The 15,329-nt window shown below is 39.7% G+C and overlaps 1 protein-coding gene across 1 annotated transcript in view; it reads right to left on the bottom strand.

Moving 5' to 3' along the window:
* FAT3 (FAT atypical cadherin 3) overlaps nt 1-15,329 on the bottom strand; it is a 485,653-nt gene that overhangs the window by 45,361 nt on the left and 424,963 nt on the right. Inside the window, 3 exon segments of the mRNA XM_030559193.1 lie at nt 2,099-2,256; nt 3,153-3,287; nt 14,223-15,021. Of these exon segments, the coding sequence (XP_030415053.1) occupies nt 2,099-2,256; nt 3,153-3,287; nt 14,223-15,021 (1,092 nt within the window).

The following is a 15,329-nucleotide window of genomic DNA, read 5'->3' as shown; positions in this document are numbered from 1 at the left end:
AGTTCATCAAGACAGGTAATAAAATGATCAAATGGTTCTTCTGACATCACCTTAGGCTTCCATAGTCCATCTACAATCACATACCATGGATACAACATGATGCCTCCTGATCTATCTAGGGAAATATTTTGTTAGTGGGATTACATTTCAGGTTCATGTCTGTAAAATGGTATATTTAATACTGAAATATTACTTGCTTCAACTCTAGAAACACCTGGGATCACACCCACGCTTCACTCTTATCCTGCATACCGTGATGTAGTAATACATTAAAATGTGTAAAATTCACTTAACTAAGCTATGCAAAGTTTCACACTGACTGCCTAGACTAAAAAATATAAGATCGCCGTATACCATTCAACAGTTATGTTTATTGCATGACAGGAAAATCAGTCTTTATTTTTCAATCTCTTTGATTTTATAAAACAAGTGGAACTTAAATGAGGATTCTCATCCAAAAGGGCCTAATCTTGGTTAACCTTATTACTTTTCACTGATAGATGTTACATGAGAGAAAGGAACGTGTGATGCAGTTCTTTGCATGTGTAATCATTCCTAGGGAAAAGGCAAAGAATGACATCTCATTTTGCTCCAACAGCTTAAAATCAGGAAGCATACATCTGAAAGAATTTACTTTTAGAATGGCTGACCCCTCTAAATCAATGGATAAATTGCTGCATTTGAAACAACAAAATAAAAACACCCCTATTATATCAAAGTACTATAACTAAAAGCTTTGAACAGGATGGTAGACATGCAGTTTGTTCAACTAAATTGATTATTCAGTGAAGAAGGACCCTGTGTTACGATTATGAAGCATTTCCATCCCCCGAGTTATCATAAATGTATGAGCTTCCAAAATTAAGCTGGTCATTTAAACATTAAAGACCATATTGTGCTATCAATTTTTCAGTAGATATCTGTGGTGGTGACGAAAGCTTATTTCCAAACCAATGGTACAATATGCCCTAAATATATCTCTGGCCTCAAGAGAGTTTCACACAAAGCCCTAAATTGGTAGCATCAATATTGGTCCATTTTCTACCCTCATTTAGGGTTTGATTCTGTGAAGTGCTGAGCCCTCTGGCTCTGATCCAGCAAAGCACCTAAGCATGTGCTTAAAACTTCGCACGTGTATAGTCTCAACGACTTCATGTGCCTGAGAATAAGAAAACAGTTCAGTGCTTTGTTGGATAGGGCCAGAGAGCTCTGCACACTGCAGGATCAATCCATCATCCCCTTCTTTGAAATATCTCGTCAGATTTAACTTAATTGAAAGCAGTACTCAAAACTTCTGAATAACAGTCTCACATTTAGAGACCTCTGTCTAGTCTATCAATCTCAGATACGCATATGACCGGCATTACTATAGTATTTGAGTGGCTCACAATCTTTAATGCATTTATCCTCACAACACCCATTTTACAGATAGCGCCAATTTTTCAAAGGTGCTTAAGAGATTTAGGAGCCAAATCCCATTTTCACAAGTGGCTTACGAGTCTAAGCCTGAAATGGGCTAAAGATGGCCTTCCACAGAACCACTTTTTAGGCTGTTCAGCAAAGAGTCAAGTCATAGAGACTTCATTCAATATAACAGGAGTCTCCACCTACCCCCCCGCCGCCTAGAAGAACAATCATAACTCACAGATTCGATAAGCCACCTCATACAAGCAGGGCAGCTTTTTTTTTTTAAAAAAAAAGAATGTTGTTTTTGAAATGCAGCGGTATGAAGGCACATTTTCCAATCACACAGATGCAAAGGAAAAACAAGTGTGGTTTAGAATACACAATCATCTGAACGGCCAGGTCTTACATCTCAAGTAGATCAACTCTTGCGCCTAGTCACATACAATGGTCATATAAGATACAGCACCCAATGGTCCATATTCAAAGAACACTACTACTGCAATGCATATCAAGCTGCTTTTTTGTTTTTTGTTTTTGTTGAAATTGCTGCTTTTCCCTGTTACCATGAAACAGATCAATCTTCATCTTCTCAACTCACAGCTGAAATGAGAACAACATTCCCCAAAGCAAGAGCCAATGAGAAAACATATAATCAGGAAAATAAGTGCAGGAAAGATAACATTTCAATTACCTTCAGAATTATACAGGGATTTGCTCTGGTGTACATTATAATCCCATTGCTTTGCAAGGTTCGCAGACGCAGAGCCAGCTTGAATTCTTCTTTCTTGCTATTTTCAGAAACCCGGTATTTGATGTAACTATTCCCAGCAAAGCTAAGGGAAGTGTGCCCTGAAATAGCCGTTTTGAGAAGATATATATTGCAAATGAAGTTAATAAGAGAATATAGGTAGCTAACAAAGAAGAAACTTTAAAATAAAACTCACCTTTGACTGATTAAAAATGTGTCTCCATTGCAAACCACACACCACAGGATTTGGGGAGAATAATTTCATGTAAGGGGGAAAATCCAACTCACCATTCTCAGACAAGAAACCTTATTGACTTCCTTGGAACTACTGGCAGGTGTAAGGTGAGAAGGATTTAGCTCTAGCAGAGCACCAGAAATCAGAATGTGCTGGTGAATTTGTACCCTCTGTTAGCATCAGGATATTTCTCACTATGAGTCCTACTGAAAGCCCATTGAAGTCAATGGAAATGGTCTGCTTGACTTTGCATCAAGACCCTAGTACCTTGGTAGTTAACATAAGCTGAATAAAACGTACAAGATTCCTGAAACGTTCTTTTCAAGACAGCATGGTATTTTTATCACAAAAATTACAAACGTAATGAATGTTAACAACAAGTAAAACCTTGAATTAATATCATATGTCTCCTAAAGGATCCCAAAGTGCTTTGCCGCTAGCAGGGCACTATCCAGTGATAGCAGTTCTCTAGAAAGAACTATCTGCTCAAAAGTCCCATGTTTTACTGATTTGGGGCACCATCCTGATCAGATTCAGGTCAATGAGAGTTTTGTTTGTAGATGCAGAATCAGGTATACACAACCAGCATTTCTTACAACACTCTTAAGTAAACGGAGTGAGACCAGATTCTGAGAGGTGTTGTGCATACACAACTCCCATTGACTTCAATAGCAATTCTCCGTATTATGATACATTGACAGCACTTATATAAAAATTACAATTTTAAGTATTTCCTGGTTACTCTTTTGATGGAATCTGCACCTGAACATTCTCCGAGCTTCCCTGGTGGGCACTGGCAGATGAATGGTCTTCGACTAGCTTCGTACCCCACACACTGCATGTCCCCAGGACACGGCTTCTCCATACAGGGATCACTGGACCCAGGACACAGACCTCCTGTGATCAATTGAAACACGTTAAGAATACAATGTCAAACATACACCTTGGCAACAGGAAGCAGAAAGAGACTTAAAAACTGTAACAGAATTTAACTTTAGATTGTAAACTCTGTGGGGCGGGGATGTCTTTTAAATAAGTGTGCGAACAGCACCTAGTGTAATGGGGTGCTGGTCCTTGACTGAGCACTTAGGTGATGCCAAAAGACAAACGAAAAATAAATATAATAATAAACAATTGTGACCAATTCACTGGTGTCATGATGGCTTTGCCAGTGTTTTCATTCCAAAACCCCTCTCTGGAGGGGATCTAGAGTTGACCCATGAAATACATTACTAGGGCTACATCCTTCTTCTGTCTTGCCTCAAGTCTGGAGAATTCTGTGCAGGCAGGCAGGGATAGCTACGCCCAGGTTGCACAGTGTAAGGAATGCTCCTTGTGCAGGTGGTCCTGCAGCATCCTCACGCTCCAGAATGGCATGCTGATCCTTCCAGAAGAGGAAACCAACCCCATAAAGCTAGATTCTGGATACACTGCTAGGCGCCACAAATCCTGTATCCTCCCTCCCAAATGTGGCTGCATAAATTCCACTGCATCTGGGATCCTGGACAAAAAAGGAGTGGACAGGATTTTTCTGTCTTTGAAGCTAAGTATTATCCTACAAAGGATTCAGGGTGGAGACATTTTTTTATTTTAAAAAATAATCATATGGGTTATTTTAAATTATATATTTTTAAGACAGGAGAAGTTTAACACTCTAAATAGTTAGCTTCACTTTACAGACTTAAATTGGGCAAAATAATCCTTAAAATACTCAAACTGTATTTAGTGGCATATGTAAATGGGTTAAAATTACTTAAACTTTGAATAGTCATGACAGCTGAGGCACCATCATTACTTTCATAAGGATTCTGATTAGGGACACAATTTTGGTTTGACCTATATCCATGAAGATCTCCTGCTGACCTTAAGGGGTAGTCTGGAGGCAGAATTGAGTCCTTAAAGTCTAAATCTTGCTTAAAAAATCTTTCCTTACAACACAGGCACTGCAAGCACTTCAAAAATTCCCTAAATATGTAACATCCAACAAACTCAGATGGCTGCTAAGGGCTTGATTTAAAGCTAATGGAAGTCAATGGAAAGTTCCCATTGAATTTAATGGATTCTGGATCAGGACCTTTTTTTGTCTTTTTAAAACCCTTAAATACATATATATTTAAATTATCTCAGTCTGGAAAGGCATGTAAACACTGTAAACCACAACGCAAATGACCACACAGCCTCTGAAGGAGGCACTGAAGCTCATCATATCAATCCTCAAACGCTTCTAGAAAGAGACACTTTCTTTTTAGCCACCACAAAGAAATGCAAAGGAAATTAACATGCACTGGGCCAAGTTCTGCCCTTGGATGAGTTTGTGGGACTTCTAGTGAAATACATGTGGTTATGCACGCCAGCCTATGCTTGGGATTTATTTGTTTCTGTTGATCTGTATCTATGGCTTGAAAGGAGAGAGGGCTAGTGGTGGGGGATGGATAGAGTTAGCACTTCCTAGTCTGTCTAACTTAAATTAATACATCTCAGAGTAGATTTAAGGACAGGAGAGTCCCCCCTTATTGAATATTTGCTGTTCCTGCTTTGTGTCACAACCTTAAAGTCATTTGAATGTGGGTTTTGGGTTTTTTTTTAGTGCATGTATTTTATTTACAGTGCATACGGAAAGTAATGAACTTGTAATATGGCAAATCCCTCCCACTCCTTGCGGTTACGAAAGAGACTACGTTACTGTTAACACACTGTTGTACAAGCCAAGCATGGCTCAGACTAAGCATAGCTCAAGTTACCTGGCATGGTAGGTATGTTCTGGAAACAGAAAACTTATTACTGTAGGTTTCAAAGTGGAGATGGTCTGCCTACAAATATGGCAGAGATTATCAATGTCTATGCTTGACGAGCAACACAGTCAGTTTAACCTTTTAACACCTCCCCTCCTTTGTCAAACATTTGTTTAAGATGTCTGTGCAGTAAACGAGCACTGACGTGAAATGATGCATCTTTATTAATCAGTGTAATAGGGTATATTAACAGGCATAATAATGAAGAAGAGTTCTGTGTAAGCACAAAAGCATGTCTCTTTCACCATCAGAAATTGCTCCAATAAAAGATCTTATTTCGCTCACCTTGCCTCTTATGCATAATACTAGTAATATACTATCACATTTCAACTCCTATAGATACTAACAGGGATGAAATCAACAGGCTTCTATGAAAATTTAATTTAATAGAGTTCTATAGAAATATTCTAAAATTATAGAATTTAACTGAGAATGAGATATTTTCGATAGGTGTTTTTGTTTGGTTTCTTTTTAAACAACAATCCTATAGAATTCTATAGCAAGGACATAATTCTCTAGAGAATGGTACAAATATTCCATTGAAGGATTATAATTTACTCTTCAATTCCATCAGCTATTTCAATACATTCTCATTAGTGTATGCTCTCTACATGCAAAGTATATCCGTTCTTTGAAGATACTTAAACTTTATGTAAGGCAGTAATTTAAGTGAACCTCTCTGTAGCTGACAAATAGACAAGTCACTTGGGCAAAAGCCCCAGAGCTTGTGAATATGCTGAACTGCTGAGATTTCAGAATGTGGCACTGCACATTTTCACAACCCTTTAACCTTTGATTAAAATCTCTGACATTAAGCAATAAATCAATACTTGGCTTCTCTATCAGTCTCTGCCACTTTTTAGCTGATTCTAACTCTTGATTTGTAGTTCAGATTCATCATTCCATGGTCCAAAAGTATATGGAAAGAATCTAATATATTTATTATCACCATGAAGATGTAAGCTTATCCTGGCAGACTATGAATGCTTGTTTTTTAGATAAACTACAAGCAAATTAACTTTTTATTCATCCTGTGGATTTCACAGCTGTGACAGAAGTTTTAAAATATTTAAGCCTGGGAGAAGAAATGTTTTTATGCCTATTTGTATGGTTATAAGTGCATAAGCTACAAATCATGCACTACTATATGGTACTGTTTTAGCTAATGTGCATGTTCAGGCTGATTTCATAACCACACTGAGTAAAATTGTAAAATAATTCAAGGATTTGTTATCCACAGCCAGAGTTGTCACATTTCCACTCTGAAGTCCAGCATTTTTACCATTCTTTGTTCTTTCCGAAAGAGATTCAACAATATGGACTAGGATTGATTTTATTTCCCCTAGACAAGTCCTGAAAATCCACGGCATTCCCATGTAACTCACATCACTATTAATAAATCTGTTTCCAAGAAGGAATTGCACAGAACCATGAGGTTAGGGTCAATCAGTAACTGACAGGAAATTTTGGGAGGGAGTTTGACAGATGATCTCTGTTTATTGCTCTAGGAAGAGGTAGAACTACTCCAAGGTCCCTGCCAGTACAAAGAAGAGGAAAATACTTTCTCAATTCTAACTGTGGCAACGACTTCATCCCTGTACATATAAGCAGGAATCACCCTGAATCATGTAATCCCATTTGCAGGGTTGCCCAGGCTCAGTGTTTTGTGTTTTTCTGAAAGCCCAAGCTCCTGGATATATGTGACTACCTAAAAAAATCTCTGATTTCATTTTAAAAAATAAATGTTTAACTCTCGGTTGCAGAGAAAAATTTGAAAGTGACTCCTAACGGCTACAAATACTCAGGCAAATAAAAAGGAGCCCAAACTTATTATTGTAAAAATCCTCAATTTTTAAGACAATCTCATGAATTTTTTGAGTGGGGGGGTCTGACTCATAATATTTGAATGCTTGGGTTGGCAATACTGCAGTTGTACTCTTGGATTAGGGTGACCAGGCATCTTCATCTGTTCTAATGTAATGGAATTTGTCCCTGGTGTTAGTGGAACTGGCTAGATATCTGACCACCTCTGCGCTAGTCTGTAGCAATTCCCACTGTGCCTGTCTCTACTTGCTTCACACACCTTTGGGCCTCATTCCTCATGGTTTATACCAGCTCTCTGCAACATCCCCTACCTCAGTGCTCTGGCTATCAACAGCAATCAGGGGTGAAAGTAATTTACAGGACTTACCAGTACTGCCGGAGTCCTGAGGGGGCATGTCCTCATCCAGAAGAGGCGTGGCCTCTCAAGATTTAAAAGCCCTGGGGAACCAGCTGTGGCTGGGAGACCCAGAGTCTTTAAATCAGCCAGGGGCTCCCAGCTGCAGAGGTGGCTGGAAGCCCCCCGGGGCTCAGGGGCAAATTAAAGGGCCCAGGGCTCTGGCTGCCAGGGGGAACCCCAAACTTTGCAGGGCTGGGACAGGGATTTAAAGGGCCCAGAGCTCCTGCCACTGAGGGAAGCCCGGAGCCCTTTAAATCCTGGCCCCAGCCTGTCCGCCAGAGCCGTGGCCGGGATTCAAAAAGCTCTGGGCTGCCCACAGCTGCGGGGAGCTCTGAGCCCTTTAAATCCCTGCCCCAGCCCTGCCGCTGGAGCTGCAGCTGGGATTTAAGGGGCTCAGGGCTGCCCACAGCGGTGGGGAACTCTGAGCCCTTTAAATCTCAGCCGCAGCCAGGATTTAAAGGGCTCAGGGCTGCCCACAGCCGCGTGGAGCTCTGAGCCCTTCAAATCCCGGCCCCAGCCCAGTCGCCGGAGCCGCGGCCAGGAGCTGGGCCCAGAGCCCTTTCAATCCCCACCGTGGAAGTCGATGCGGTCCAGCATGGTGTACTGGCTCTTGCCGGTACGCCGTATCGGACCGCACCAGCTTACTTTCACCTCTGACAGCAGTTCTCCTTATTGATACCCATTATGTGGTACCATAAGGGAATCTCATCACCTACACAACCCAGTGACAATTCCTTTTTTTCTCTTAAAAAACATGCCCCTTTCACTCCAGGGCCAAGTCTCTCTCAAACCATACCTCTTCTAAAATCTGAGCCATGTGGAAACTACTGATATCCTGTGGGGCACAGAATTCCAAAGGCTGATTACCCGGGGTGGGGGAAAGGAGGGGAGTCTTACCTTGCTTGTAATCTATACTTTAGCGGCTCAAAAGCACTGTGTGTCAAAGAGAAATGGATACAATCAACTTTTTCCAACCTTAGGTGGTGCACTGGCTTCAAAGGCAGCATACATGTTGTAGGGGAGAGATCTTGGTATTAATGCAAAAATGATATTAATTATATTATAACAACTTATTTTTTATTAGGTCATTACAAACTTTAATGGAGGATAGGTCCATCAATGTCCATTAGTCAGGATGGACAGGGATGGTGTCCTTAGCCTCTGTTTGCCAGAAGCTGGGAATGGGTGACGAGGTGGATCACTTGATAACCTGTTCTGTTCATTCCCTCTGAGGCATCTGGCATTGGTCACTGTCAGAAGACAGGATACTTGGCTAGATGGATCTTTGGTCTGACCCAGTATGGTTGTTCTTATGTTCTTAAACTTGTTTACGTATTTATTGAACATTAAGATACAGTTACAAGAACGTTATAGCCAGGATGCTTGGAAATATAACAATACACATGTTTAGCTAGTTATGTTACAAAATGTTAAAGCTAATCAAAGAAATTCAGGAAGATTTCTACTCCTATCCTCCAAGTATAAGCAAACATCAAGATGACAAACCATGTTAACCATGTTTTAGGAAGAAACCTGAATATGATTGGAATGTAGGGTGTATCCGAGCAATATATCTAGGTACTGTGGGTTCTACCAACCTCTACTCTCTTGTAAGAAAACTTATTTGTGTTCTTAAAACCTTTAGAGAAAAACATTGTCAGAGATGTTTTAAACTTTTGTTATTTCTTAAATGTTGAAATGACAAATAGCTTTGGAGATGTATGTTTGCAAAGGTATCTAAATGTAGGAATAGTAACATGTTTAATATATATATATAGCAAGGTAATTTGATGCTATAAATGTGTACTAATATAAGAAGTCATTTAAGTATAGAATATTTACATTAATAGGATGCTAATTATTTACTGGCAGTGTGCAAGCAAACCCTCATCCAACTCCAGAAGACAAGAATAATCTCTTCTAAAACTATGACAAGAATCAACACTTTTTTATATTATCTAAGCTGTAAAAAAACTTTCTCTGAGTTATTTAATTTCAAAAGACTGTTTGGAGAACTGAAATCTTTTATATAAAGAACGGAGTGTTTGGACTTTTTCAAAACGGAATTTCATTTTCTGTCAAACTCTAATAAAGTTGAAAGAATATCTCAGAGGATGGATCAAATAAAAAGAAACAGTTAAAACTAGCTTTGAAAGTTATCTGATGCTTTTGTCCACAAGAAGAACAAAGGCAATGAAAGAAATGTTGCATATTCATTAAACAGACTGCATATTCAGGAACTGGAAGTGTCAGCTAAGCCAACCCTGAAGGCATTAAGCCAATGAAAAGGTGAGAGTAACCAACTTTGAAACTAAACAAACCTGTGTGTTTTCTTGTAAATTTCCTAAAAATTGGAAAAAATGCATATAAAAGAGTCCAAAGTGAGCACCTCTCAGACACACACCCCCTGCTGTTCTGCTTAGACAGCAAGCACTACACAACTTATCCTGTGAATCTCTACTTGCAAGCTGCCATGGATAATTAAGAAAAACAGAGAAGACTCAAGAAGAAACCAGCCCAAGGAAGACCTCCCCAAACTTCAACATGGACAGGTGAGAGAAGTTAACTAAAACACTGAAAAGGGATTAGATTTAAATTTATATAATAATTTTATCGGGATACTTAAATGCCACTGTAATTTAAAATATTAACAGTTTCTCCTGATAACCACCAGCTGGTTAGGCCATGTATTGCTGGAGAGGAGATGGGATAAACATTGGTAAACAGAGAAATAGCGGGATTTAATTATACTTAGGATTCTTAATATTTGTAACTGGCCTGCTTTAAGATAGCTACTTTTAATTAAATAATTTAAATATTTCCTTTGATTTCAGATGATTTAGTTAAGATTGTAACTTTGCCCAACTACAAACTGCTCAGTTATCATTAATAACTAGACAGGATTCACTTGCCCTTAAACACATATTTTTTGCCTGTTTATCCACAGCTTTAAGTAGCTAATAAGATACTAAAACTGAATTCGGAATAATAATAATATATTTTGGTCTTAACTTACCAAAAAACAAAAAGCACCCCACCACCGCCAAGGGAATCCACTCTAAAAGGTGTAATCTCTACTAAAAGACCTCCATAGAAAGATATAATATAGTAGAGATCATTATAGAAGTATCAGTATTATTATCTGTGCTCTCTCATTTGTGTTATTTTATTTAATGCTTTCTTTCTTCACTAGTAAAATGACCATAATTAATAACTGATTATTTTGCTTGGTCTTAGTCATGGTCTCCTAAGATACATAAAAGAATCTCTATGACTGAGTAGTGGGAGTCACATCCATAATATGGCAATAAAAGAAACAATTAGTAAGAGCTGGCCAACCATTTCTGTAAACTAAATATTTCTAGTAATGTTTAAAATAAAATTACATGGCTCCCAACAAATAAAACGACGCCCCATACCGCACAATGTGTTCGGCACTTTGGAAGAATCACACCATTTTAATTTAATGCCTAAGTGCACACTGGATGGGAAGCTACGATCCCCCTCTCTCACTCAGTCTTCTTAGCTGTACTACCATGATGGCTTACAAGGGGCATGATCTATGTGGGCTCTATGGGAGTCAGCGGGTCTTTTGGAGGAATTTGAATGAGCAGAAAGTGCGAGTCTGCCACACTGGTATTGGCACTTGGGTTCACTGGTGTAGGACTGAGAGGTTGTGAGGACTTCTTAGCAGGTGCTGTGCACGCTCAACTCTTACAATGGGACCTGAGGGGTCACAGCACCTCTAAAAATTGGGCCCTTTTATTTATTTATTAGTGGCAGAGGATCACAGTGCATTATATTTAGTTATTTCTGCCTCCCTTCAGAATGGACCGGGTATAGCTCCGCAAGACCTAAAGCCTAGATTCCTTCTTGCCTCCCATGAATTTATGTTTTGGTACAGGACAGAAGAATCTATTCCTGTCACACTGTAGAAGCAGCCATATGCACTCTAATATAGAGGTGTGAGCTTTCACTTCCACACAACACTTTTGGGGACAGTGTTCACAAGGCTCCTGAATGATTAAGTCTGAACCATATTCGAACCTCTTCCCTAACGAACACATTTTTGTAACCCATGGTTTCAAACACTGCCTAGTGTAGTGCAGATTATGCTCCTCATAAAAGTTCCTTAACAGAGGCTAGAAATGGGACTGTGTACAAGACTTTATGGACAAATTGGTTCCAACAAAACTCACTCTCCACCCCCTGTGAATCTTTGTCCTAAAACTAAATGTAAACCAAATCTTTAAGTTTTTTTTAAAGGATAATATAACATGAAACTATCATTTCTGCCTCTGAAACACCAAAATATCAAGAGAATAGCTGTTTATTCCAGTACTTTTCACATGACTGGAAGCACAAATGCCAGAAATCTCAGGAGTTAGCCTGTTATTGCAAGATTTTTTAGTTATTGACTCTAAAGGTTCAGACTGAGGTGTCTGAACTTTTGGACTTTATCCTACCTTAAGTGAGCTGCTGAATCTTTAGAGGTTCACAAGTTACCTGCTTTAACAGTCTCTTGGCATTCTGGTGCTAGATAGCTTAGTTTCGTCGTAAAGGTAATCTAGGTTATGCACAGCTGGCATGCATAATTTGCGCATATTTTGACATCTGGCAGTGGGAACTACGTTCCAAGTCTGATACATATTTCAAGAATGTGTGAATTAGCTCAAACTCAGGCTTCCTTGGTTATAATTGAATCTGATCAGTGAAAACATATGCAATATTTTAACGGGTTTGTCATGCTTCAATCTATCAATATTTATTTGGCTACATCATTAAACTACTCTAGAAACAAATATAGTAGAACACTGATTCTGCTGAATGTGTCTTGCCAAAGCTATCACGTTAAAGGAACCATGAGGAAATCCATCCTAGTATTTTGTGTACTATTTTTCCGCTTGCTATATTTATATGCATATAAATATGCAGATACACACTCATTATGTTTTATCAGACAGAATACACACACCCATTTCTGAGGAAAGACTGATTAAATGAACTATCTATGGTTTGCTTTAACAAAAACTAAAGAGATTGAGGCAGGTTAATTTTCTACAAGTATCCAAAGGGAGCAAATGCCACTGACCAAGGTTAAATGCTTTGGATGGTAAACAAGGGGTATCATTAGCAACAATGAAATGAAAGTAAGAATGGAAAAATGTAAACTGAATAGCAGGAAAAAATTTCTGTCAGTGAGCTCTATGGGGGGAGGGATAGCTCAGTGGTTGGAGCACTGGCCTGCTAAACCCAGCATTGTGAGTTCAATCTTTGAGTGGCCACTTAGGGATCTGGGGCAAAATCAGTACTTGGCCCTGCTAGTGAAGGCAGGGGGCTGGACTCAATGACCTTTCAGGATGCCTTCCAGTTCTATGAGATAGGTATATCTCCATTTATTATTATTATATGGATTCCCCATTGATTGGTACATTTAAAATTAGACTGGACAAAGATACAGTTTCAAGACAGTACAGAATATACTGTAGGTAATAGTCCTGCACTGGCTTGGCTAGATGATATGATAGCACTGTGCAGTCCATTCTATGAAAGTCTCTATTGCACAGCTTTTGTATAGCCAATAATAGCAGGGATTACTATAACATACATTTAAGCCAGTTTGAAACACTTAACACTATCATTTAACAATTAGCTCTTAAATGTGCATAAAAGACCTCAGCTCCAGTATTCTGATCTTCTCACATGCACTCAACTATCGGGGCCCTATTATCTCCCCTCTGCAGGACTCAAGTGACTCCAGCTGAAGTTCCATGCATTGAGGCCTGACCCAATCCACTCTGAAATCCATGGTAAGACACTCATTGACTTCAATGGGAGCCAGAGCAAACCCTTAAGGAGGCTAGGCTGTCAGACTGAAGATCTGCCACACACATCTGACAGCAAAATGTGGTGCACAGTCTTTATGGGCTGAATGCAATATACGCAAATGCTGCAGCCTCACTGACTTCAGAGGAGTTTTGTCCATTGACACCAGCAGAAAACAAGGTACCATCTCTCTGTGGGTGTTTACGAGACGGGAGATTTAAATGTATTGATTTTACAGCAGCTTCTTATTTCACTCTTGGGCAAAGTGGAATGAAGAACAGAAAACTGCGCAAACAGAAGGAACAGATTTATTATTATAACTGCTTGAAGTTTTTTACCTAGTACACAGAAGCAGAAGGAAGATGGGCAACTTAATGAATACGCTGTCCATTCCCGTATGAAATCCCTGTAGAACAATTTCATGAACCAGTGCCAGAGTGATTAAAACCAAAACCAACCACACACAAAAATGCACATACCTGGAAGCCTGAGTGTAGGTCAAAAGGTCAGAAGCAGTACTTGCTCCCAATTACCATTATCATTGGTTTCCATCCCCCCCACCCCAAATATGAATGAACAAGGCCTTTCCATCTTTATCGCTCAGGTTAGAGGTCATCCTCACTTTCAAAATGCTGGGTGCAATCTCTAAATACTGACTGGGCAGTTTCTGACATGACCACACTTTATGTACATTTCAGGTCTGTTACGGATTGGGTGGAAAACCACAGTAGAAGGTTTGTTGATGGCTCTGATTACCATGCCTCCAGCAAAGTGGCCTTTGGTCACAGAAGGTGAAAGTTCACCATCTTCCATTTACATCAATAAACATGAACAATTCTTAACCAGCCTCAGAAATCAATTCCTACCATACATTTGCCACGTGCTCTTTAACTAAATGAATTGAACTGCCTCTTCCAATCTGCATCAGAGAAATAAAAACTATCCTAACCCATAATGTGGAAAGATTGAAGATGAAGAGGGAGTAGCACTCACCATTACATGTGCAGCGTACATTTCTGTAGAAACGGGGACACACAAAACTAATTCGCGCTGTGCTATAGGTCATCAGGGAATGGGAATCAATAGACAGGCTTTGTTCGCAGTGCTGCTCCTGACAATCCAGTCCAGAACAATTCTTCTCCAAGATAGCCGAGATGCGAATCACATTTTCTAAGTGTCTCCTTGCATTGGTAAGCTTCTGAATCAAATAAGCAGGCTTATAGAATCCACTGGTATGCATCTGAACTGCAAACAGCATGTCAAGCTGATTGGTGCCTGCCACAGGCTGAATGCTGATAATGTGCAGGCTATCTTGTTTCTGCGAGAGCACAGCATTCCGCAAGGTGCGCCTGAACCCATGCATGTGGAGCCCCACAAAATCTTCAGGGGAAACGTTCTCAAATCGGATGGTGACTGTGTTCCGCAGCATTTCTTGTATCAGCTGTTCCACGTGGACGACAACATCGATGGGCACTTGGAACCGGCCATCGCTGACGGACACATTCAGTGTGTACTTGCCATTATCTAGCCCTCCCAGGGCAATGATCTTGCCATCGTGGCTGTTAACCTTGAAGAGACTTTTCTGATCTGATTTCAGGGTGTAAGTGAGAACATCATACACATCTTGATCTGTGGCATGAATCTTTCCAATGACACCCCCTGGAAAGTCATCTTCCATGGTGACTATAAAGATCTCCAGTGGAATGGCTGTTGGTTTGTGAATGCTTTCTTCAATAACCCGCACTTGAATGTAAGTGTGGGACACCTGTTGAGGCTTTCCAGAATCTTTAGCCTAATTTCATTTGGAAAGAACAAGCACACACATAAATCACAGTCAATAACAACTCCTCACTCTCCCTTTTCCTCCTCCCTACTACTATATTTATATAGTCTGTCATCCTGACACTCTTTCAAAGCACTTTACTAACTACATACATACAGAAACACCTTGCTCCCACATTGCAATGCTGCCACCTCTGATGTGGAATATAAAAACACCTTATGGAAATTAAGAAAACTATATCACAGGGTACATCTACACTACCCACTGGATTGGTGCATAGTGATCGACTTATCAGGGATCAATTTATTGCGACTACT

The sequence above is a fragment of the Gopherus evgoodei genome, chromosome 1, assembly GCF_007399415.2.
Source record: "Gopherus evgoodei ecotype Sinaloan lineage chromosome 1, rGopEvg1_v1.p, whole genome shotgun sequence".
In the NCBI taxonomy this organism is placed as follows: domain Eukaryota; kingdom Metazoa; phylum Chordata; order Testudines; family Testudinidae; genus Gopherus; species Gopherus evgoodei.
The sequence above is the reverse complement of the archived record's forward strand: the minus strand, read 5'-3'. Positions and strand labels throughout refer to the sequence as shown.